The sequence below is a fragment of the Oreochromis niloticus genome, linkage group LG5 (assembly GCF_001858045.2).
Source record: "Oreochromis niloticus isolate F11D_XX linkage group LG5, O_niloticus_UMD_NMBU, whole genome shotgun sequence".
Taxonomy (NCBI): Eukaryota; Metazoa; Chordata; class Actinopteri; order Cichliformes; family Cichlidae; genus Oreochromis; species Oreochromis niloticus.
The window spans coordinates 3,640,108-3,666,545 of record NC_031970.2 but is presented as its reverse complement, the minus strand read 5'-3'; the positions used below and the strand labels follow the sequence as shown (position 1 = coordinate 3,666,545).

The 26,438-nt window shown below is 42.6% G+C and overlaps 1 protein-coding gene across 7 annotated transcripts in view; it reads right to left on the bottom strand.

The window, feature by feature from the left end:
- The window catches only part of LOC100707136 (dedicator of cytokinesis protein 3), a 297,568-nt gene that overhangs the window by 99,308 nt on the left and 171,822 nt on the right, over nt 1-26,438 (bottom strand). For all 7 annotated transcript variants that reach the window (XM_019356781.2, XM_019356779.2, XM_019356780.2 and 4 more), the window contains 4 exons: nt 20,816-20,964; nt 16,697-16,781; nt 9,156-9,197; nt 8,235-8,389 (listed from right to left, as the gene is read on the bottom strand). In XM_019356781.2, the coding sequence (XP_019212326.1) occupies nt 8,235-8,389; nt 9,156-9,197; nt 16,697-16,781; nt 20,816-20,964 (431 nt within the window). The remainder of the gene's footprint in view (nt 1-8,234; nt 8,390-9,155; nt 9,198-16,696; nt 16,782-20,815; nt 20,965-26,438) is intronic.

The window sequence follows — 26,438 nt, the reverse complement described above, 5'->3', positions numbered from 1 at the left end:
ATCGACTCGCTCGAGCAAAGTGACTCAGAATGAGACAGCCAGTTTTCTATGACTGCTATCATTACACAGAACAGACACTCAGAGGAACAACAGCCTGACATTAAAGACGCTGCTGATAAAAGAGGGGGGGCTTCTTTGATTTGGTGTGAAGAAGACAAACACGATTATGTCTCAGTGAGAACAGGATCCTGGGGTCATGCCTTGCACAAGTTTAAAGGCAGCGAGTGTCCTGCTGTCAGGAACGGTAGAGGAACAAATTTAAGGCAGTCAGATCAGAAACCAGGCCGCCGAGGCGAAGCAAGAGGACGCAGCAGTGCACGTATTATTTCATTTTAATCACAGATGGTTATCAGTCAGCCCTCTCTCCTAAAATATGCCCCTCCCATACAAATACACTGCATTTCATAACTATTTTGAGCAAAGACGTTTTGTTTCATATTGTATTTGTTTGTGACATATGACAAAAAACATGTCACCAGTAAACAAACAGTAAACATGCTAAACGTATTTTAGTAAGTGAGTAAAAATGTTTTTACAAAGCACTTTTTAAGACAAGATCCAGTCACAAAGTGCTTCACTGAGGTATTAAAAAACAGTGAAAATGAACACACATAAATCAAGTAAAACAAGCAAACAAACATTTATTGAAGGATCCCACAATTCAAGAGTACGAAGAGAGAGAAGCTCGTGGAACAGCGTACTTCAACAGTCGACAGTTTTGGTTGTACGTTCAGCCCATCTTCAGACGGGAACGTGGCACCACAAGAAGACCTCTATCTGCAAACATACGGATCCAGTTTGGAGATTACTCTAAGGGTGGAGAAGATCACGATATGTGGAGGCCTCACCTCGTAATGCCACATCAGTAAGAGCCAAGATTTTAAACTGATATCTAAACGTAACCAGAAGCCAGTTCAGCGAGTTACCTGGAATGATAATCTCTTCCTAAACCAACCACACAAATACACTCAAATTAATGTTAAACAGAAGCCTTAATGATGCACCACAGGACTGGGACCTCAGTTTTTAGGGTTCCAGCCTCTGACTTACACCATCGCTGCCTAAAACATCACTTTTCACACAGGGCCGTGTAGGTTTGGATTTTTCCCCCTTAACAATAAAAACCTCCATTTAGAAACAGCATTTTGTGTTTATCTTTGTCTAATATTTAAATTTGTTTGATGATCTGAAATATTTAAGTGTGACAAACATGCAAAAAATTAGGAAATCAGGAAGGAGACAAACACCTTTTCACACCACTGTAGCCACCGTGTCAAGGTGCTGATGCCCGAACAAACTCAGTGTGTAACAGTGGGACACAGGCACCAGCAAACACACTGATGTCCATGATGAGGATCCCTCATTTTCCCTCATTTTACTCCCAAAACCAGAGAAAGCAGTGAGTAAAAACTACAAGTCTAGAAATGAGTGAAACAGTCAAAGTCCAGCATCCGACTTGAACATCAATCTTATGGGTAAAATTCCAGCATTGATGCTGACAGCAGGTAGAATAAAATCTAAGTTTTTTACATAAGGAGGAAAGTAGCAGAGCTGTCTGCAACTCTTGAGGAGTGGAGACTTGGACAAATGTTTCATTGCATGAAAAACTAAGTGCAAACTGTGCCCAGGACAGACACAACTGCATTCAACCACCAACACAACAGTGGGTCTCTGCAAGTGTCTGCACAGACAGCCGGCTAGCAAAGAACCAGTGTGTGGTTAAAGCCGAGCGTCTGCCCAGCCTGAACTTCAACAGTAACAAAGGCAGCGGTGAGCAGTCAGGATGGTTTCTACCTGTACAATCACCATGGCGATCACTTTGAAGTCTCTTTGAGCTTCCTCTCATCTTTGCTTTGAGCCGTCGGCTTCATGTTCTCACTTTGTTTTATTGGCAAACTCTGTACTTTTAGGTTTTACATTAAGAAATAAGAACTAATTGAAATTCACACCATTTGCCTCATTTTGGCCTTTGTGTTTATAAGAAATTACTCCAAATGACTCCATCCTTCATTAGCTATACCCACTTATACCCACTTAATCCTGTAGAGGGTCACAGGAGGACTGGAGCCAGTCCCAGCTGACACTGATGGAGAGGAAGAGTGCACGTTGGAGAGGAAGAGTGCACGTTGGAGAGATGCCCCTGCATCACAGGGCTAGAGAAGGACAACCATTCACACTCAGATTCTCACCTACCTACAAATTTCTAATTGCAAATGAACCAAACAAACAACTTTGGAGTGTGAGAGAAAAGCCTCGCAGACACAGAGCTCAGCGTTTAGTCTGCTTATTGCTAAAACACCAGTTTTGCAAAATCCTGATGAAACACTTAGACCTGAATTCAAACAAGAAGTCTTCAAACCCCAAAGCAAACAATCTGATGAAAGGTGCTTAAGCTTAAAAGGAGGAAATGTGAGTCTTCTGCTTCCTGAACTTTAAAAAACAGAACTGTTTTTTTTTTTTAAATGTTACTACTTTAGATTTCCTGACAATAAAACACTGTTTGCTGATGCCCAAAGCATGTAAGAGTCTTCAGTTTGCCTGTGGCGACTGCGAGGAGGGAAGAAAGGTTTCAGCTCCGACTCAAAAATCCCCACAGAGACACTGGGATGACCTTTGGGATGAAAACCAAAGAAAAGAGAGGCGTCACCTGCTGAGATCTAACCACATCACAAACCTCAGCCTCCACCTCAGAGGGATACACACAGGCTGGTGCTTTAGTTGCACCGATCACAGCTCCTCTCAGGACAAACAGTCTCAGAAGGTGAGTTCAATATCAGCAGCTGAAGCATTATTTAGAAAGTTTCAGGCAGCTGTGACCCCGTCTCCTTTTCTCTCTGCAGTGCATGCTGGGAGTGTGAGTGAGTGTGTGAAGCTGGTTGTGAGCGTGTGGAGTGAGTTTGGGACGTTTGGACTGCGTTTCTCTTTTTGGATTTTCTTCTTTATACACGGTGCTTATTGAAAAATGGGGCTTTGGTTAATCGCTTGGTCGTCGTGTCGCTTCAGCCTGAATGTTGGACAAAGAACTAACAGACTTGTTCAAACACATCAGACTTCCTCCTGCATCTCTCAGTTTCCATGTTCCGGTTTCCCAGAGTTCCTTCCCAGTTTAGGTTCCTGTTAGTTCCCCTTGTGTATTTTTGGGGGTTCCTGTGTTTTCATCAGCTCAATAAAAGGGCTCACTTATGTTTACACTGATAGTTTACAGCCGACAGAGAAGTGGAGGAAAATGAAGGTAGTGGACAGGCAGGAGGAACGACAGCTGGAGCCGTAAATCAGAGCATAACTGCAGTACGGTGAGCATTATAGAACATCCTCGAGTCTCAGGAAAACATCGTCAGACTTCTGACTATCAACGGCTTCAGACATGAGGCGTAGCCAAAAAAGCATCATGTTTCACTGAAACCCCGTCACACTTCTGACTTAACGGCATCAGGCTAAAAAGTCTCTGAAAAAACGGCATCAGATGATACAGTTTCAGATAAAAGTGCCTCAGACAGAAGCTTCCTGCCAGCCGGATTGTTTTCCAAATACGTCATCAACGTGCAACAGTGGCAGAACACGGCTACGTCCAAATTCAAGACTGACTGCGTCACAGCAAAGCGATGAAGGCTGTCCAAATTCCTCCAAATGCAGTCTACAAATGCGTGCTCCTGCTCCCTGGATTTGAAGGACAGGTCGGGTGTATCCTTCGTGGCCCACCCTATCCCAGGATTCATTGCAAATCTAAGGTTGAAGAAATTTCTGGGAAAAAATGGTGGACGGTTAAAGCCAAGCTTTTAAAAGTAAGTACTGAGTAGAGAGATGAACTGGAGATAAAACAAAAGTCAGTTAATGTGGCATTTATTTTGTTCCTGTGTGCAGGATCGGGGGCTGTAACTGTGCATATGTTAAACGGTCTCTTTAGTTATGTTTGTAGATGAAAAATGAAACCAATAAAGTTTGCTGAAGGTCTCCTCTCCTCTGTCATCTGAGCATCTCAGAGGAGCAGCTCTGGTCATTAGACTCTAACGCTGAGTCAGACTTGACTGTGAAAACAAGCTGCCAAGGTCAACTTATTTCTGGACTGTTGGTGTGATGGGAGGACGGAGCCTTTTAGCTAGTCTGTAATGATGATACAGAGAGAAGCAGAAGGGGGAAAAGGGACTGCTCACTGAGCTTCTTTCTCTTCCTGGAGGGAACCCGTTCGCCTCTCTCAGACATTACACAGAGCCAAAAACGTCCTTTCTGCTAAACATCAACATCCTCACAGACTCAGCTCTACATTTATTTCCCATAAACACTCATAAACGTTGGCCTTCATCAGCCTCATTACTGACATTAGTGATTCTTCATGTTAGCACTGAGATCTCTGCACGAATGCATAATTGATGGGTATTCATTAGGCGGTGGTGTGGGGGGGTCATGTAATATTTACAGCAGCCCACTGTGGCGTGGTGTGGTAAAGGTCCTGGGTTTGAATCCAGCCTGGAGACTTTCTACAGGGAGTGCAGAATTATTAGGCAAGTTGTATTTTTGAGGAATAATTTTATTATTGAACAACAACCATGTTCTCAATGAACCCAAAAAACTCATTAATATCAAAGCTGAATGTTTTTGGAAGTAGTTTTTAGTTTGTTTTTAGTTTTAGCTATTTTAGGGGGATATCTGTGTGTGCAGGTGACTATTACTGTGCATAATTATTAGGCAACTTAACAAAAAACTAATATATACCCATTTCAATTATTTATTTTTACCAGTGAAACCAATATAACATCTCCACATTCACAAATATACATTTCTGACATTCAAAAACAAAACAAAAACAAATCAGCGACCAATATAGCCACCTTTCTTTGCAAGGACACTCAAAAGCCTGCCATCCATGGATTCTGTCAGTGTTTTGATCTGTTCACCATCAACATTGCGTGCAGCAGCAACCACAGCCTCCCAGACACTGTTCAGAGAGGTGTACTGTTTTCCCTCCTTGTAAATCTCACATTTGATGATGGACCACAGGTTCTCAATGGGGTTCAGATCAGGTGAACAAGGAGGCCATGTCATTAGTTTTTCTTCTTTTATACCCTTTCTTGCCAGCCACGCTGTGGAGTACTTGGACGCGTGTGATGGAGCATTGTCCTGCATGAAAATCATGTTTTTCTTGAAGGATGCAGACTTCTTCCTGTACCACTGCTTGAAGAAGGTGTCTTCCAGAAACTGGCAGTAGGACTGGGAGTTGAGCTTGACTCCATCCTCAACCCGAAAAGGCCCCACAAGCTCATCTTTGATGATACCAGCCCAAACCAGTACTCCACCTCCACCTTGCTGGCGTCTGAGTCGGACTGGAGCTCTCTGCCCTTTACCAATCCAGCCACGGGCCCATCCATCTGGCCCATCAAGACTCACTCTCATTTCATCAGTCCATAAAACCTTAGAAAAATCAGTCTTGAGATATTTCTTGGCCCAGTCTTGACGTTTCAGCTTGTGTGTCTTGTTCAGTGGTGGTGGTCTTTCAGCCTTTCTTACCTTGGCCATGTCTCTGAGTATTGCACACCTTGTGCTTTTGGGCATTCCAGTGATGTTGCAGCTCTGAAATATGGCCAAACTGGTGGCAAGTGGCATCTTGGCAGCTGCACGCTTGACTTTTCTCAGTTCATGGGCAGTTATTTTGCGCCTTGGTTTTTCCACACGCTTCTTGCGACCCTGTTGACTATTTTGAATGAAACACTTGATTGTTCGATGATCACGCTTCAGAAGCTTTGCAATTTTAAGACTGCTGCATCCCTCTGCAAGATATCTCACTATTTTTGACTTTTCTGAGCCTGTCAAGTCCTTCTTTTGACCCATTTTGCCAAAGGAAAGGAGGTTGCCTAATAATTATGCACACCTGATATAGGGTGTTGATGTCATTAGACCACACCCCTTCTCATTACAGAGATGCACATCACCTAATATGCTTAATTGGTAGTAGGCTTTCGAGCCTATACAGCTTGGAGTAAGACAACATGCATGAAGAGGATGATGTGGACAAAATACTCATTTGCCTAATAATTCTGCACTCCCTGTATAGTCCTCCATCAACACTCAAAACAAACATCTGTAGTCTCAGCATGAAGCCAAACTGCTGCTCGCTGATCATCACCTGGTAACTCCTCCCTCCCACCCAGAGTCTGTCTCAAGTCCTTCCTGAGCTCTACGCAGCATTCTTCTGTCTTCAGCTTCCACCACTTTAATCCTCGCCTCCTCGCTTCCTCTCCTTGGTGTCTAAAGTCATCCTACAGTCTACCATCCAATGCCGAACAGCCACCTTCTCCCCGACACCACCTTGCAGTCTCTTAGCTCTTATACGTAGATTGTATCTTCTACCTAAGATGCCTTCCTATGTTCCTTCCTCTTCATCCAACTTAATCCAGAACTCTTCTCACTGTTCTGACTGACACTCAGCTTGTGGGTCATTGTTAACATTCAACATCAGCCCTGCGATTCCCAGCTTCAGCTCCATGATCCTGTCTGGCAGACCGTTCATGTACTCTTCCATTAAAGCCGAAAACGCTTCCTGTGGCCTCAGATACACAACAGATTAAAACCAAATGTCAACATCATCAAATTGTTATTTATTATTTAGTTCTGTGTTTTCAAACAAAAGAAAGCTGTAATACTGAATGTGTGTTAGCTTTTGGTTTATTTAAAGGTTTTTAGGCCGGATCTCTGTGACTCACAGAGCGTGCAATCATCAGTGATTCACTCATCAACAGATTCAAAAGATCAAATTCCCAAAATAAGCAGTCTAACTTTTTCATATGTCAGCCTGTATTCAGAACTTTTTACAGCACTGAGTCAGCCCAGAACAAAAAACAGCGAATACTCAGAAAAATAAATGAATATTTTCATGATATTTTCTATTTACGGCTTTAAAAACAACAATTGGTTGAACAAGTTTAATTTGGATTTTCTCTGATCCACACTAGGTCAAAAGTATACATATAAATCTAATATATACATACACCTACAGCAATGTTTGCTTAAGGTTAATATTAGCCGCTTTATTCACTCCCTAAGCAGAGAGTGGGATCATCATCCTGCTGGAAAACTCAGCCGTGTCTAAGTTTCAACTGACGGTTGATTTGAGGTGACGTTGAAGAATTTGAATTGCTCCATCAAAACATAGTCAGGCTAAAATCTGCCCTGAACTACATTAAAGCCCCTACCTGGCAACATAAATGAAGAAAATCACATGAATTCATATTAAAATTAGTGCGGATCACCCTGTCTGTGTTAACAAGCTAACCGTGCTAACGTGCAGCCCCACACACACGGCGATCCGCATTAACTCGCTAACGGAGATTTGCCACATTAATGCAGTTGTGGCGTTAACGTCATTTTAACGAGATTAACGCTGACGGCACTAATTAAAATTAAAATAAAGTTTAAATAAAATAACATTTCCTCTGACTTGTTGGGTGATAACAGCCTCAGTGCTCACTCGGTGTGATCAACACACTGAAATGTCTCATTTCAAAGCATCATTAACTCAGTACCACATAATTTTTCCCCACTCATGTCATCAGAGGGGCTCCATAGAAAGCGATTCAGTAACATATGAATGGCATTATTAGGACACAGGGTCATTTTCTCAGGGTCACATGTGAGCTGAGGTCATCTCCTTCAGGTTAGCGTCTTAGCTTAGCATAGTTACAGACTGTAAGCATCTCTTTGTATCTGTTTCCTCTTTGCTCATTTAAAGGATAATTGCTTCTCCTGCAGTGCTGCTGACGTTCAGCTTTACCTGCTGCTGATAATCAGGGTGTTTCTCCTGTGATGGTGTCACAATGTCAAGAAACCACACACGGTCCACAAATCAATATTGAAGTTATAAAAGAATAAATCGGCAATGAATGCTGATTGATAGGATATTTATTTATTGTAAGAGACCATTTTCTCTTTGGATATTTAATGTTAAATTAAAAAAAAAAAAAAATAATTATAGTGAAAAAAAACTGTAGTGGAAAATGTTTCTATGCAGTTTGACTTGACAGGAGTTTTTCTGTCACAGACTTAACAGCAACTAGCTTTTCAGCACAAATATCAAAAGAGTAATCATGACAGAGCCGTACTGCGAAACATCAAATGAACAAAACCATCACTTGGAACTCTCGACTCAAATCCAGCAAATAAAACCTGAGTAAAGAGTCTCACCCACACTTTTTGGAAAACAGTGACTCTGCATCGTAGTGCTCGAGTGTTCAGCTGCCACCTACCTGAGGGTCTTTCCCTCTCTCAGGTCGTACAGGGAGAAGAATATGTCCGTGTCCTCGCCTATGCTGTTGTAGGTGAAGCTCTTCAGGTTGACCAGCAGGTGATGAGGTACTGGAACTCTACACGGTTCCCCATGTCTCTGCCGGGCGTTGTCGCCCTAAAATACACAAAAAAAGCAACCACACAAACAAAATATATAAACACACATATTATAATACAAACACAACTGTTTATGAAGACATTATGTGACAGTCTTAGTAAACATATACACCAAAGCCTCCTGGTTGAACAGAAACATCTGTAAACTATTAAAATGTTAAAGTTTTTTATTTTATTTTAGCTTGATTTGTAACTACATAAAAAGGTTTTTACACATATTACTTATAAAAACATGCATTAAATTTCTGGTTCTTTAGCATCAAACTGATCCTGCTGTAGTTTAAACCTGCACACCGTCGCAGGAACATGATGCCTAAGAGTCACACTCACACTCTGTGATTAAAGTATCAGCATATAAATGAGTAGGATGGAGCGCTGCAGAGCACAGCTGTGGGTCTAAGCCTGTAAATACTGTAAAACATAACTGTTTAAATACTTTTCATTCATATCTCCATTTATTTTTAATGATAAAAGGCACTAGAAAAGTTTCTTGATGACATGAATGATGTATGGAAATCTTTTTCAAGGATTCTCTTTGTGACCCAGTTCAGGCTCTTTACTCTGTAAAATCTACTACTACCACCACCACTACTACCACTACTACTACTACTACTCTGTAGCAGTTTTCTCTGCTGGAAGTATCTTAATTGTGTCCCATAAATCTGTTTGGGTCTCTGAAATGGGAAATGCACACATGAAGTACCAGGAAGTAGAAGTAACACCTGTGAAATGAGACACACATTACTGCAGTGTGTCCCACGTACCTGTGTGGTGCTCTGCTGTACGCTGTGTCTGCTAGAAAGATGCTGTGAAAGAGAGACACACAAAATATTAGCTGAGGGGTCGATCATTTCTCTCCTCTTATTGTTTCCTTTGTCCCTCCTTGGTTCATTGTCATTCACTGTTTCCTCTCCTCCTTTCCTTACCTCCTTTTGCTTCCCATTTTCACTTCGCCTTCTCAGGTCTCTTGTCTCCTTTACTATCCTCTGTCCTTGCTTCATTCCTCATTTATTGTTTCCTCTACTTCACTGTCTGCCCTCCTTTTTTCATCTCCTTCAACACTCAGTCCTTGCTTCTTCTCCTTTAACATCTCCTTGTTTACTTTCCTTTCCTATTCACTTTGTTTCCTTTATTAACCTCATTTTGTTTCCTTCTTTTATCTCCTTGTCCATTTTCTCCTTTTTTTTAATCATTTCCTTGCTTCCTTTCCTTCTCTATCGACTTGTTTTTCTCCTTCACTGTCTAATCTCCTTAATTCCTTTTTCTATTCTCTTCTTGTTTCCTTTCCTATCCTATCCTCCTTTCCTATCCACTCTCATTTATTTATCTGTCCTCTCCTTGCTGTATATCCTCTCCTTCACTATACTCTGTCCTCGTTTCCTCTCCTTTTCTGTATTCATCTGCTTTCGTGTCTGATTTCATTTTATCTCCTCATTTCCTCTTTTCATCTCCTTGTTGTGTTGTCTCCTCGTCTCCTCTCCTCTCTTATCTACTTTATCGTGGTCCATTCCTTTCCCCTCATTGTCAGAAGATAAAAATGCCCCAGAGACTCATTACTCCGAGTTGTCTCCCTAAATCTCTCGAGTGTCTGTGTGAGACGAGAGGCAGCAGGAAGTAAAAACCTGTTTGATGAATTCGGGTAATGACTGTCAGCTGAAAGCTATCTGCAAATATTACAACCTGAGGAGGGAATTAAAGGATGGCAGCAGTATCTCCTCGTCTTCTTTATATTGAATTTTTAAAACCTGCTATTAAAAAGGTTGGGACAGTAGATTAAAATAAAATCATGCAATAATTTAAACAAACTGGTTCTTAGCGCTACTCGAGCACACAAAGCTCTTTACACAACACGTGTCAGTCACACATCTCGGGGTATGTGTGCAACTCAGAGTTCTCCTTCTCCAAGGATACTTTGGTGTGCAGACTGGAACAGCCAGGAATTGAACCACCAACCTGCAAGTTACTAGCTGCCCTGCTTTACCGCTACAACAATCCTCACTGGATTTACTTTAGATTATACAAAGACAAAATATCAAAGTTTAAACTCAGATTTGTTGTTTTTGGATAAAGACATCTGCTCATTTTGAGTTTGATGGCAGCAACATATTCCAGACTCGCTGGGACGGGGCAGGATTTCCTCCTCTTTAATGAGGCTCTGTGAACACTGAGACTGCTTACTGTCATTCTGAAAGCTGAACATTTCCCCTCTCTTCTATGATAAACGCTGTTATAGCTGCTTTTTTGTCATGTTTCCAGGTTCATAATGAGCCAAATGTTTTCAGTGGGTGACATGTCTGGATTGCAGACGTGCCTACAGAGACGCTGTCTTGCTTTAAATAATTAGGTCAGTGTGTGCAGAAGCTCAGGCTTCAGACTGTCTTTGCATGAAGTCTGCTGTTTGGCTAAAAGTGAGCGCGGCCTCAGAGGGCGAGGAGCTGAAACTTCAGGATGAACCGAGGTGATGCAGCAATGCTCAGTATAAGACGAATAATTCAGCTGTGAATGATGCAAAGCTCCACCAGCAGTCCAAGAATATAAACACAGAGCAACTGTTAAACTCTCACACACACAGTCTGAGCAGAGCCAATCATGTTATTGATTACTGTTAGATGTTTCCTGTCTGTGTTTTCAAGCAATATCCAGTTCAGGGTAGAGCGGGAGCCTATTTGAGCTGCCATGATGTGAGAGGTGGGTACACCTGGACAGGTTGCCAGTCTGCTGTAGGGCTAACACAGAGAGACAGAGAATCATTCACACCTGACCCCACTAACCGCACATCTTTGGGCTGTGGGAGGAAGCCGGTGCACCTGGAGGGGACATGCAGTCCACACAGAAAGGGCCGGATCCAAACCCAAGATGTTCTGGGTGGGTCAGCATGATGCTGACTGTTAAATAATCGACATTATAGTCATGTGTCTATTTCAGAAGTTTGGCGGTGTGTGTGTGTAACAGCCGATTAACAGCTAATGTCAGCTGTGCATTTGCATGCGACTGTTGGAAAGTTTCCTCTCGCTCACATTGTGTTCTCGTTGTGTGATTGTTTTTCCCCCGTGATGGATCTCGCGCTCTCCTGCTGCTGCACTAATGCAAATTCATCACTGAGATCATTAAAGATGAATTTCATCATATCTTCTGTTTTTCTTCTTCATCTCGACCTTTTCAAATGTCACATTTAAAAACATTCATTTCCACGACTCAAAAACAAATCAATCAGCAGCAACTTTGTAACTTTCTTTCTTTGCCCTTATTTGTCTGTTTGTTACCATAAAGAACTCGTGTGAAAAAGGATTCAATGTCACTGAACTCTGTTAATGTCGCGGTTTTCTTCTGTGCTCGCTCTTCCCCACCTTCGATCCAACCATCTATAACTTAACCTTTTTCTCACTCCCTTCCTGCTTCTCCCCCTTTCTCACGTCCCATCTCCAGATCGGTCTCTAAGCAACAGAACAAAGGGGAGTCACCAGGACTACGGTGTTTGGCTGGTGAAGCTATTTAAAGCAGGACTGATGTAAGAAACAGAACATCAAGTATTACTGACAGACCATGAACAACAAAGAATGCGTCTCATGCTGCAGCACCGCACACTACCATTAATAAGCTAGAGTTATTTAATAGTTACATATTTTTTAAAGCAGCCTTGGAAATGTGACGCAGGTTATAAGTTATGCACAGACTCAAGTATAACAAAGATAAATACTTCATTTTCAGTATTTCCAGCAATAAGTTTCATCTTCAGGCTGTCATGAAATAAGTTCATGAGCATGTTTTGTTTCAGTGTTTAGTTTTTGGTTCGCTTCTATTGGTTATTATAACCTACACAATCTAATTGTCATGAGTGGTGCAAATTGCAGGTTAATAAATCTTGACAGGATTTTGTCTGCAGCATTGTCTTCATCTTTGTTAATCAGTTTGCTTCACACCTGTTGTCTGATCGACCAATCACATGACAGCAACTCAGTGCATTTAGGAAGTCTGACATGGTTGAGATAATCTGCTGAAGTTCAAAATTAGCATCAGGATAAAGAAAGGTGATTTCGGTTCACGTGGCGTGGTTGTTGATGCCAGACGGGCTGATCTGAGTCATTCAGAAGGTTCAAATCTGCAGGGATTGTCCCACACAGCCATCTCTAAGGTTTACAGAGAAACACAGCTCTCTCAGTGAAAATGCTTTGTTGAATTCAGGGGTCAGAGGAGAATGTGGCAGAGTGTTTTGAGCTAATAGGAAGGCAACAGCATCACAAAGCTCACATCATTTCATTTCATAACCACAACGATGACTTGACTGTATTCTAATGGCCTCCACAACAGATCTTAGCCTAATAGAGCACCTCTGGGATGTGCTGGAACACGAGATTCACGTCATGGATGCAGCTGACAAATCAGCAGCTGTGTGATGTCACGTCAACATGGACCAAAGTCTCTGAGGAATGTTTGAAGCTGAGAAATGAAGAATTAACACAGCTCTGAAGGAAAAATTGGGTCTAACCTGGTATTAGTAAGTTGTACCTAATGAAGAGGTCAGTGAATGTATATTGGCATGTTCCTCTTTGTCGAGTCATCTGTTCGTGTCTCCTCTTGTTAATCCCATCCAAACATCCATTTTTTTCTGCCTATCTGGGGTCGTGTGGCGGGGGCAGCAGCCTAAGCAGAGAAGCCCTGACGTCCCTCCAGCTTATCTCGAGGAACACCGATGCATTCCCAGCGCAGCTAAGAGATATATAATGCCTCCCGCATGTCCTGGGTCGGCCTCCTTCCTGTGGGACATGCCCAGGACACCTCACCCAGGAGGCGTCCCTAATCCGACATCCAAAAGAGTAGCAGGTCTACTCTGAGCCCCTCTAAAATGTCTGAACTCCTCACCCTATTTCTAAGAGTGAACCTCGTCCACCCCAGGTGCCCGTCTACCGAGGAGTTAATACCTTGGTGGCCACTACCCGGCCACTTGGTGCTGCTTGGTGTGACCTCGTCCCCAGACTCTGCTTCCTCTACAGAAGTCGTGTCATTGGGATTAAGACCGTCCGACTATATCCTCAGTTAAAGTCAGCAGCACCCCGCCTCCACTGTACACAGTGAGTCGAGCGCCGCTGAGGTGCCTGACGGTTTGCCAGAATAACTTCAAGGACTCTGAAAGTCTTGTTCTATGTGGCCTCACTAAACTCCTCCCACACCTGAGTTTTTTCTTTGTCTACTGACCGAGTCGCCAGCAGCTGGATCTGAAGTCCCACTAACCAAGCCCGATAGCACTGCTTCTTCAGCTTGATGAAGAAGCTCCCTACACCTCCAGTGTCCACCATTTGGTTTGTCACCATGACAACATGTCATGGTGCTGGGCCATGAGGCCCAGGGTTTAAGTTCTGATGCATATTTTTGTATTCAACATGTGTAGTTTAACGCATCTAGTTTTCTAGTTGCAGTTTAGTCCTTGGTTTCTTAGTCCCTTTTGTCATCTCTCCCTGGTCCGTGTGTCTACCGGTCATGTTTCATGTCTCTGGTTAGGTTAAGTTCTATCTCCATGTCTGTCTCTGTGTTTCCTGTTTTATTTTGAAAGAGTATGGGGTTCATTGTAGTTGGTATTACTCTCCCCTGTATTGTCATGTTTCATTCTAGTCAGCTGTGTTCTCATGTGTCTCCTCTTCCCCTGATCACCTCATGTGTGTATTTAAGTCCTCAGTCTTTCTTTGTTCATCGTCGCGTCGTCTGTGTACCTCCCCTCTGGTGAAGTTAAGTGTTTTTCAGGATTCTGTGCAGTTCATGTTTGCCATTTGGTTTACGTTGTTTTTCATGTAGCTGCACGATGAGGTTCCGTGCAGGTCATGTTCATGTCTGTTTCGTCAGGCCATTTGGTTCACAGTTTCCATGCAGCTGCACAGCATTCTGTTCAGTGATCATAGTTATTCCTTTCAGTCAGGTTAGTGTTTTTCCAGTTTAGGTTTTTGGTTAGTTGCAGTCTCTGTCCCTGTTATGTTTTGTCCACTCCTTTTTTTGCATCAGCCCAAATAAAGGCTCGCTTTCAGTTTAAGTTCACTCCTGTCTCCTCGCCTGTGTTCGCGTCTGGGTCCACCACACACACTCTCCACACGGTCTGCCCCGGCCGGCCGTGACACAACAGGCACCAACCACCTTGCGGCCGCAGCTTCTTGCAGCACCCTCAGCAATGAAGGTGCAGAACACGGCCCACTCGGACTCCCCAGCTGTCAAACATCTGCTTTAGGGAGCAGCTGAAGAGCTCCTGGATCAGAGTCTGCCAGATGCTCCCATCACTGTCCCACGGTCTCTCCAGCATCCTCCCACGCCACCCGATCCAACTCACCACCAGGTGGTGATCACATGACAGCTCAGCTCCTCTCTTTGCCCGAGTGTCCAGAATATAAAGCCCCAGTTTTTTATTTATAATTCCACTTTGTTCCACTGGAGGTTTATCAGGAGTTAAAACTCGCTGGAATATATTGTTCCTTTTATACATTTAAATTTGAATATTGGTCAAAAATGTGAACTCAGTCGATGATGTCACTTCCTGTCACAAAGCTCTTTGACATGTGGAGACACAAATGTCACGATGAAAGGAAAGCAGATGAAAGAAACTGAAAATATCTTTGACATTTCTGTTCAGATCAATCACAGCTTTACTCTTTCACTGTTACACTTTCTAAGTGCTCATTTTGCTCAGTCACAGGGAACAAAAACATCATTACTAAGGATTTAAAAGCTTAACTTAAAAAAATACAAAACAAACTACAAAATATGTTTTCTGAAAAAAAACAGAAGATTGATTATAATGTTTAACTTTGATGTGCTTAAGTCTCACATCTTTGTGTGCATTATTAATTATTCAACATATATTTACTCTGATTTCTCCAATAAATATTTACTGTACTTATAGTGATTTATGAGTTTTCTCATAGATGATGACGGTTTGAAGATGTGATTATTCAGGACCATTTATTTGGATTTCATCTGTTGTTTGGAAATGTAGAAACTTCACTCTGCTCATAGTTCTCATGCTGTCTGCAGGCTATGACTGTCATTTAGTCCATTCATTTATGATATTTAAAGCAGCACTCAAATACAACACAATAGCTCCAATAACAGGAAAAATTATTCTAATTTATGCTTTTGTGAACAAGTTAACAGAGGCGGGACGGTAATTTTACAGTCGGTGGTTCAGATCATCAGATTAGCAGTTTTAAGGTATCCGGATGAAGCCACCAGCAGAGTAACGTCAGAGTTTCTGCTGGTGTTCAATGTTTCAAACGTCGTCTGCATGAGACGAAGGACACGTGAGCGAGACACCAAGTTGTTGTTTCTGGGAACAGGTGCCGCTCGAGATTAAATCCATTAAATCAGACTTGCAGGTTGAAGCCAGAGAAAAGATGAAAAGGGAAAAGGACGAGCAGCATGACGCAGAATCGAAACGCGTTTCGAGCATCAAAACTCTGATTCACTGCAGCCACAGAGACAACAAACCGTCTCATAGCTGTTGCTCACGTAACAACTTCCTGATTCATCCTCGTAAAGACAAAAGATTTTAGTCTAAATGAAAGGTTCAGTGAGATATCTGCTGATCTGCACCAGTCGCCACACGATTACTTTGCCAACTGTTGAGGCTTGTTGCTGTTTAAACCTCGGGGTCCAGCCTGCTCTCTGATTGGAAACTAAAGCTTCCCTCCAACTGTGAAGTGAATCCAGCCAATCACCAAGGTGCAACCAGCAGGTCTGTGTTAGACCCAGAAAATGGAATAAAATGTGCTCTCAGGGAGAAAAGCAAATAAAACATTAGTCTCTGATAATTCCACGTCAGAGCTGTTCACTCGTTTGTTTCTGAGGAATCAAAAAGCTTTTTCTCACAGTTTCATGTTAGTAATACGACTTTATTAATTTATCAGTTTGGTGACAAGCAGAGACCTGCGAATGCAAATAGTCAGTCACTGATATTCATGTGCACAAAATTCACTTCATGTTACTTTTATGTGCGAATACTTGAAATGATTTAATTATGTGAAAAACGAGAAAACTGCTCAGTTTGCAGCACAACCTGCTCATCAAATTCAATCTCCTGCTGACGGTTATTTAACATCCTTCTCATCATCTGCAGATAACGAAAATTAAAAGCTAAAAGAATTGCAACTAAAATATGCAGATTTTAGAGGCTGCCTGATTAAAAGCTACAACCAACAAATGAGATGAGCAGCAGGATATTTTTGTCTTATTTTACACAACGTTTATTGATGGGATAATATCCAGGATGTGGGATCACTGTGTCCATTAAAGCCGTCATGAATCCAGTGTGTGAGCAGGTGTGCCTTACCATCTTATAAAGATCTGACACGCTGATCTGGTCTTCATCAACCATCTCAAACTCCTTTCTCGGCACCAGGTCCAGACCGAGGTGTCTGAAGGACAGAAGGACAGTGTCTTTCATTTAACCTTCACAAAAAGCATTTCTGCACAGGTACACAAACCTTTCCAGCCACCTCTGCACATACAAGCGTGCACCACACACACACACACACACACACACACACACACACAAACAGAGTATATTAAAGTAATTTCAGACGGGGCTCTGGGGATATTGTTCCTCAGGATTATTTTCTGTTCAATCTCAACAACCACGTCTTTCGGTTACAGGCTGGTGGACTCACGGACTCGAAGGCACTGTGCACAATGTTCTTCCGACTGAATAAGATGGTCTCTTAAACCGTGAATGAGAAACTAAACGTCCATCTTTGATGTCTTACCGTGTGCATCCATCAAGGCTGAAATCAGGTTAAATCTGGATTGAAAATGAAACTCTGGCAGGAGGCTACATCACTGCCAACCACAGCTTCAAAAATGCAATCAGTTGTTTATGTATTTGTATATTTCATGTGAAAGTAAAGGCTTGAGTGGAAACAGAAAATAAAAACACAGCCTGGGGTTTGAGGGTAGAGCAGGATGGGTTGTTAAAGGTTTCTAACGACACTATAATTAACTGCTTGTTACTCATCTTTGTACATATCTAATCAAATATGTCTGACACTGCTCTGAAGCCAGGCGCTGCACATTTTTGGGCTGCCCCAGCAGGAACATGACGAGATATCTCTGATCGTGGCTCCAAACGAGGCTCCTTCACCTCACACTGACAGAGGTTCAGAGTTGGCTGCTGTGACAGTCGTCTGACTAAAGACAGCCTCAGGCAAAGGTTTGACACTGTGTGAAGTTTAGGATGACTCTCAGAATATCACTGCTGCAACGACCTAGAAAGGACTGTAGTACTGAGCAATGATCATTTGGACACTGGCACTGAGGAGAAAAGTAAAACACATCGAAGCAGCATAGATGGAGGTCAAATCCAGTTCATCTGTGGCAGCAAAAGCTTGTTTGTGCCCTCCAGCTGTTCTCACCGAGGATGTAGCATGAGCCGAAACAGCAGAAGGAAGTGTGTCTTCGCACCACATCAGTATTATCAGCGCACACACATCAAACATGGTGATCCTAAGTGTAACCCTGAAATCTCACATTCAGGCTCCTCAGACTCACTAAATGTACAAATCCTCATGCTGGAGACACTTGACCCGACAAATGTTTGACATTTATGGATTCATTGATAAGTTGTGTTCTCTATGCACACACTTCCATGCTCGTGATGCATCAGGAACAATGGAGCCATTATTTGTGCGTCCTGATTCTGCTTTTATACTCCGGGACCTTTGAAAGGATGAAAGCGAGCTTGTTTTCCTGCAATGCAACCTTTCACCGTGAACTGGCTTACGTCTGCTGCTCTGTTACATGACACGTCACTTCTTTTTACCAGCTGGACACTGAATTAGCAGAGAGCAGCAAGATAAGTAGCACCTCATTAGCTCCTTTTTGGGCCTTTTGCAGCCTAAAATGTTTGTGTTCACTGAGCTGTTCTCACTTTAGCAAAGCCACTGACTGGACGAATAACCCTGCTTTACACTGATGTGCTAAAATCACATCGTCGGTAAGTAGCTCCTACTTATATCTAAAAATGTGAACTCGAGTAAAGCCGCATCAGTAATGACTGAAAGCAGTCACGTGACCTGAAACACCCCGCGGTACCCTGAATAATTCTTTTACTATTAATTATAATAAAAGCAGCACTTATCCCTTCATATCATCTGAGTGTGCCTCGTCCCCTCTGACAGCAGAATGAAGCTTTAAATAACCTCTGAAACACTCCCAGCATTAATAACTCAATCCTGAAGCAGCGGCCATTTTTTCTCCACTTCATCTGTTTCCCATCAGTCTTTCATCGTGCTCTCATGAGACTTTAACGACCACGGCTTCATCCACCTGCCTCCAATCACACTTGTGTTTGCCCCGTGTAGGAGTCAGGGGAGCGGCTGAGCTGCCATCTTTAGAACTCATTTAGAGGGCAGAGCACGTAAGTGCAGCATGTGTGAATTATTATTCAGCAAACAAACTTCAAGTCAAGAAAACATCTAAAGGGTCGTTCTAAAGAAAAAGCCACAGACCATGTTAGTTATGTGCATGAGCTGAGCTCCCGCTCACAGGCACCTCCTCATGTAAAACTGCACTGCTCCCAGGCTGCGGTCATTTTTAGGGAGCTCTTTCCCACCACCTGACCTTGTAATGTGCACTCGAATCAAAACTGAATCTGTTAACTTAATTTTAGTTTTGTGGAACAAGATCAACTTTGGGTTTGGAGACTCTTCTAGAGAAAAGTGCCGCTCGCCGTTCCCGAACCTGAAAGTCCTGTTAGTTTGACACAGAAGTTGTCACAGTGTTTCAGATTCTGATCTAATAATCTTTGACTATTGTTATTCCTGCTTTTGTTATCTTTGTTTCTTAAGTTCTTAGTGATCTTAGTTTTTCCTCCCTCAGTATTTATCTTAGCCTGTGTTCTTCTCTGTGCTTTTCCCGTGACCCACGTTTCATGTCTAGTCACACTTGTCTCTAAGTGTCCTGTCTCCCCAGTCAGCCGCGCCTCCTTGTCAAATCTGCGTCTCCGTGCCTGTCTTGCGTTTCCTGTTTTATTTTAATAGTCTCGCGTGTTGTGTTCAGTGTTTTAAGTTTTGCGTCCCCTTTGTCTCGTTATGTCAGATTAGGTTCAGCTGTGTTTCCCTCGTTGGCCTCTGCGTATATGCTGTGTGTGTTTCCTCTGTTTGTCTCCCCCGGTGTTTCCATGCTTCAGGTCTCTGGTTTAGTAGTATGTTATGTTTAGTTTACCCCAGTTTAAGTTATAGTTAGTTTTTCTCGTGCTGCCATTGTTTTGTTTGTAGTGTTTGTCCCGGGCAAAATAAAGGCTTGGTTTTTGTTCACCCCACTCGACCTCCACTGTCTGCATTTAGGCGCATTCTCCTCACGCCATGGCGTCTGACGTGACAGAAGTTCATGTTTTCTGTCTGAAAACGAGGCCACCCAAATTTTCATTGTCTTTGTCACACCAGTGGGCCAATTCTTCTAAAAGACAATGAAAAGTTGTAGGAGAGTCACAGCGGTGCACGTAATACACTATATTTCCAAACGTATTCACTCACCCATCCAAATCATTCAGTTCTGCTTTGTGTAAGAACGGCTTGCTCTCAGGAGCTCAGTGAATTCCAGCGTGGTACCATGATAGGATGCCAGCTGTGCAAGTCCAGTCATGAAATATCTTCACTATGAAATATTATATATGAAATATAGGGGGATTATAGTAGAGTGGAAGTGACTGGGAACAACGTGGTAAGCCACGTAAAATCGTACAGAGGGGTCAGCAGACGCAGATTCAACCACTGTAGAGCTCCAAACTCCATGTGGCCTTTGGATTAGCTCAAGAACAGTGCGCAGAGAGCTTCATAGAATGGGTTTCCATGGCGACCAGCTGCATCCATAAAGACATGGATGAGCGAGTTTGATGTGGAAGAACCTGACTGTTCTGACCTCAACCCAACCCAACACCTTTGGGATGAATTAGAGCGGCGAGTTCTCGTCCAACATCGGTGTCTGACCTCACAGATGTGCTTCTGGAAGAATGATCAAAAATTCCCATAAACACTCCTAAACCTGTGGAAAGCCTTCTCAGAAGAGTTGGAGCTGCTATAGCTGCAAAGGGTGGGCTGACATCACGTGAAACCCTGTGGATTAGGAACGTGATGTCACTGAAGTTCATATGTGAGCGAATGCAGACGAGTGAATACGTTCAGCAATACAGTGGATAAGGCTAAGGTCATAAATGACCCCACTTGGTCAGCTGGTGGTTGAAGCAGCATTACGTGACAAAGAGCAACCAATGCACATGATACAGCATAAAAAAGTAATACTCGTGGTGTTTATGGAGAGGTGCTTCATCAGAAATGGATGAAGCACCTCTCCTCTGGGTCAGACAAAGAACAGTTGCCCTTTAAACTACGTGTATATTTGTATGTGTGGGAAATGTGCAAATGTGTCTTAATGCAACATTTGTGTGGTTTCTCACTCGTTGCCCCAGTCGAGTCTGACGGTGATGTGTCTCTTGACGTCTCTGCTCTGGTCTTGTGTCAGGTGACCAGACAGCAGCTGCCTTCTCAGGTCTATCAGCTCCATCATCACGTGGCGAACCTTGTAGAACAGATCCACCTTGTGTTTCTGAAGGACGGAGAGAGAAACAGGGAGGTTTCATTCATCTGTTGTTCACCACTTAAAATTCATCTTCAGCTCGTCAATACGCTGATTCAGCCGTACTTCTCTGGCAGGGCACCGCAAGGCCGATTCTGTGCTGTTTTTATTAACGGCACTCAAACAACTCACAGTGGAATAAAGCTGAGGTGAGCGAGTTCAAAGCCTTAGCAGACAATTTGTGTTTAGTGTTGCAGAGACGTGTCAGCACGTGCCGGCCATGAAGAACAGAAACACTGAAAAAAGATTTTTATGAACAAGCGTATTTACTGCGTTGCATGTACCTGCCTCACTAATGTTTAGCACAAAAACACACAGAAGAAGCTCGGTTGGCAAATCAGACTGAAAACTTTATGCGAGTACTAACATGTTTCCTACCACAGGAAGATCTGGGCAGTTAGAGGAAGGGTCAGCAAAGCAGGTGTGGTTTGTGACAGAAATATAAAAACTGCAGTCCCTGTAACAGCCCATCCACTCCAAACATGAGTGGATGCCCATAGACGCCAAAGTTTGAAAGTCCAACTTTACAGTATTAAAAAGCACATTTAAAAGTTTGAAAATATATTTTAAGAATGCTGTTTTGGTCTCTATAGCTAATTCCCAGCTTCGTGAAACAGCACATCCACTTCCTTCTTCTTTTCCCTAAAGAGGTCACTACAGCTGATCATCTTCCTCCAGCTCATCCTAACCCCACAGTCCTTTGTCTTTAGCATCACTCGCACAGTTTCCACCCTGTGGCCATCAGCAGGCAGCTGTTGTTAATCTGGGCCACGACCGAATCAGAATGGAAATCTTATTCTTTATGATTTGTGTTTGATTTAGCCAAAATCTTTTCAGCAGGCTTAGGACTGGCATTAACAGTATGTCATTTTATTAAATGAGCAATAAGTGATACAGAAAATAATTATCTGTTATTATGCTATAAATGTCTTAATGGCATTGGTAATACACTTTAAAATGATTTCCTTCTAATGAACCTGAAAACAGATTAGACTGTACAGCAGATCAATTAATTCATGTATGAAGAAATCATACGGCAACTGAAAAAACAAAGACGAAACAAAAGCTCATGTGCATCTAACACAAGACAACTGGAACCTGCTTCTCCCTATAGCATGTTATTATTAGCACTTTAATTTTGCCCTGCAGGGCTTCAGCAGCAGGGAGAAGGGTTAAATGTCTATTCAGCTCTTGGCAGAACAGCGAGATGGGCAGAAATTAGTCTGTGCAGAGAGGCGCGTGCACACACACACACACACACACACACACACACACACACACACACACACACACACACACACACACACACACACACACACACACACACACACACACACACACACACACACACACACACACACACGTGTATACAATGGTTACACATTATAACAAAGATTTCATTTGTATTTCCAAGTATATTAAGACTTCATATGCACACATACACAGAGAATCCTCCATAAGGCACATGTAGGTGCTTATACATGCATGAGCAAGTTGCAAACATATGCTGAGAGCAGGAGGGCAGTGAGCCCGGCTAAAATCTCTCTGCCTTTCTCCATCAGTCTTGGGTTTATGTACAGATGAGCTCCATTATATAACTCCGGTCGTAGTGGAGGTGGAGCCGTTTTAGGGAAGCTTAACTTGAAATACACCAGAGTTTGGTGAACACAGCTGAAGCAGCTCTGCTATCGACTGGCAACCTGCCCGCGAGGTTTCTCTGCTGTTCTCCTGATGTGAGCTGGCAGAGAACGTTTTTAGATGAACTGAAGCCCTGAAGCAGACATGGGCATTGTGCAGCCTCGGGATGCATCCGGTGCTTTGGTTGTCCCTGTTAATGGGAAATTAGGTCTCAGTTTATTTGAATATATGTGTAAGTGAACACAGCGTCAATGCAAATGTGCTGAAACAGACATTAATGAACGATCTGAGTTCATTAACCCTGAAAGATGTCGGTTCGAATTAAGAAGACAAAGACGGAAGCAGAATGTAGAATTTTTAACAAGACATGGATCTCTAAGTATTCATTTAATTTGTTGTGGAGAGCACTGGTTGGACCTTTTTCACCTTCAGAACTGCGTCAGTTCTTTGTAACAGAGCTTCAACGAGGTGCTGGAAACATTCTTTAGAGCTCAGACTTCTCAAATTCCCTCTAAAAGAGATTTGAACTCCGACGGCTTCAGCTGCTCGTGAGGGGAAGGGCTGTGCACCTGCCTCTCTGCAGAGGAGCTGTGTCAAGGTTTGTCAGAGGAGGCAAACATGCCACTGTTAGCATCTTTACTGGTGTAAATTTGTATCTAATCCTAAAGTATAAGCAGGATGGATTCATGCATTCCTGCTCTTTACAACAACTTCTGTCTCCACCATCTGAACGATCCAGCAGAATTTGAGACTCATCACACCGGGTAACGTTTTTACAATCTGCCATGAAAGTTTTGGTGAGCCGAAGAAAATTGTTTTATCGGTTTCCTGCTTTTTGCTGACAGGTGTGACTCCTGGTCAGGTGTGGTCTTCTGGATTCAAGGTTTGGCATATTGTGCAATCAGAGATGCTTACCTTGGTTATTTGAGTGGTTATTTGACTTATCGTTGCCGTGAAGCATGATGATGAACTTCAGCAAGTCCTTTTGACCATCCCTAAATACAGTGAGTTGGTTGGTTGATTATAACAACTTCAGAAGGCTGGAGATGAAGGACTCTACACCTCACAGCTGAGTAAATGCATCAGACTTCCACTAAAGAGGGCTCATGTGGCAGACACCAGCAGAAACACCCATTTCCATGCATTCATTTGCTAAAATAAATCACTGTTCAGATGCAAGCTAGTTAAGCTAAATAGGACCAGAAGACAAAGCCAACATTAGCTGGAAATTTACCAACACACCTCTGTCTCCCAGCACACCACTGACACAACAGCCACCAAAGCCATACACCTTCAATGAGAAGGATTAACATGAACTGGTTCTGAAAATGTGGATACAGTTATCCCATACAAGTTACCAACTATGATACTTACATATTAAAAACTGGCGTGAGTGAGTGAAACTACTGATGCTCGCTCATTCTGTCTTGAAAGAACTGCAGAGAGAAAACTTCAGGGGTAAAAATAATGGATCCATCTGTATTCTGCCTGCAGTTTGGACCCAAGTGCACAAGACGATCTTTAAAATACGGTATACATTTAAAAGATTAGTTCCCTGTTGTAAGAGACGTTTATAAATCATAATCCAACTCTGAGGCGATGGATCCACAGGGAAGACCCGTTTACGGTACTGGCATCCATTCCTCAGAAGCTCCTACTGGGAACCTTGTTGCACCGTCCCGTCAGAGTTGAGTGATTAGCATGATTTTGGCGCTGAGCGCAGCTAGTGCTAGAGGTTAAAATATTACAACTTTTAGCCAAAGAGTACCACATTTCAACCGGATTTTCAGTAGTTGCTTAGCAACAACAGGAGTCACGCACGACAGTTCCCCTCAGCATCTGTTTAGCATTTGTTTTTCAGGAGATGCCCAGTGGACATAGAAGCTAATGCGCTTTGATTTGTGCTTTACAAGAGCTCATATTAATATTCTGCATGAGCGTGTAACCATTAGAGACGCAGAGACATCTTCCAGAGTAAAACCTTTTACACATCATTCTTAAAGGACAGAGAAAAGTACAAATTCATTATCGTCATTAATAATTTGTGCATTGGATTTCTTTCCTTATCAATGCAAATGTCATAAAAATTAAAAAAAACAAGACAAGTAGAAAAAAACAGACGCACAGTAAAGTTTTCTTTCTTTACCTGCTGGTCCAATCTACAGAAATTTAACCTCAAGGTAAGTGCATGTACGTTTCAAGGGCCGCAGTCAAACACACAGTCAAAATTAGTTGGACAATTTTTGTGTCTAAAACCTACAATCTACTAGAGCCATACAGAAATCATCCATCCATCTTCTGCTGCTTATCCACTTCAGCACTGTGCAGTGCTGGAGCCTAGAGCCCAGCTGTTACAAGGTAAGATCCAGGACAGGTCGATCAATCTGTCAGAAAAACACTGACACTCACATTTAAACGTTGGGCTAATTCAGAATCACCCGTTAAACTATCATGCAATTCTTTGGACATTAGGAGGAGTATCCAGAGAGAACCGTCCAGCATGGGGAAAAGAGTCAAACTCCACACAAGGTCCCAGCTGGTCAGTGGATCCTCAGCCAGGACTTTGTTGCTGTGAGCTGACTGTACTAATCACTGCACAGCTGTGCTTTACTAAGGTATCATTAAGGTGTTGCTGTTTAATGAAAGTATTTCATACTCTCTGATAGGCTTTTCTTCTGTATCTGTCACACATGTTGGTGGAACAGTTAGAGACGGTTATGCATCTTCCTCTTGGGCCTTTGTCCTCCCTGACATCGATGGGTTTTCATGCATGTAGAGGGAACAGAGTTCCTGAGCTGGTTGTAGATCTAAGATGGATAAAGCCTTTAGTGGGCAGAGACTCATAAGGGACAAGCTGCTGTAGCCTGTGGGAAGGGGTGCTTGTGTGACATGTGATTATGTACCCATGAAGTTACATTTTGAGTACGTACTCATGATTTTATATTTTCATTGTAGATGTAGAAGATTAGAGAGCTAGGTTTAAACTTAGGTGATTTCATGTATAGTGATGAGGTGGGGAAGACCAGAGGCAGGACAGTCGGAGGGGGTGGTACAATGGGCGGGACACTGAACCCATAAGATTGTGTTGACTTCCGGTTGTGAGCCAGACCTTTCTAGACGTAGCGGAAGTAGGCTAGTTAGCTAGGTCTCCGGATGCATCCGTTTTTAGTTATTTTAAGCGCAAATAAAGACGTCTGATTTTTTGGAAGTAAAAGTCTCTGCCTGATTGCTACCATCAAAAGAATCCGTGAAGTCGGCGTACTTCAACAAGCCCTAAAGGTACAATAACATACTTTATTTCCTGAGAGTCTAAATTTGAGGTTCAGGGCTTCAGCATCCACACAAGAAGTCAGAAAAACACTCAGTGGTATTATTTGCACATGATTCCATATTTTATGTTTATCTGCACATCCTGAATATTTATTTCTCTATGAGGGCATCCTGGTCTCATCATAGTGTCCATATCAACCAGTCACAATAAAAGTTTGTGGTAAAATGTTATTATTTATTGAATCCAGCAATCTGTAAGAAAGTAAATAAAGATAAATGCAAACACTGATATAACAGGATGATTCAATTTGGCAAGCCAAAAACCTTTAATCCCTGATATAACGCATTTATTTGAGATGTTGAAATAATCTGTTTTCAGTTTGCATCATGTGAGAACAATCTGATGTGCAATCACAATGTGACTTTCATTTTCTAGACAAATATGATAATCTGTGCATCAGTTTTATGGCTCCTTTGTCTCGCTGCATTAATGGGGGCCGAGCTAATGTTGGTCAACCTCATGCAGAAATAATATA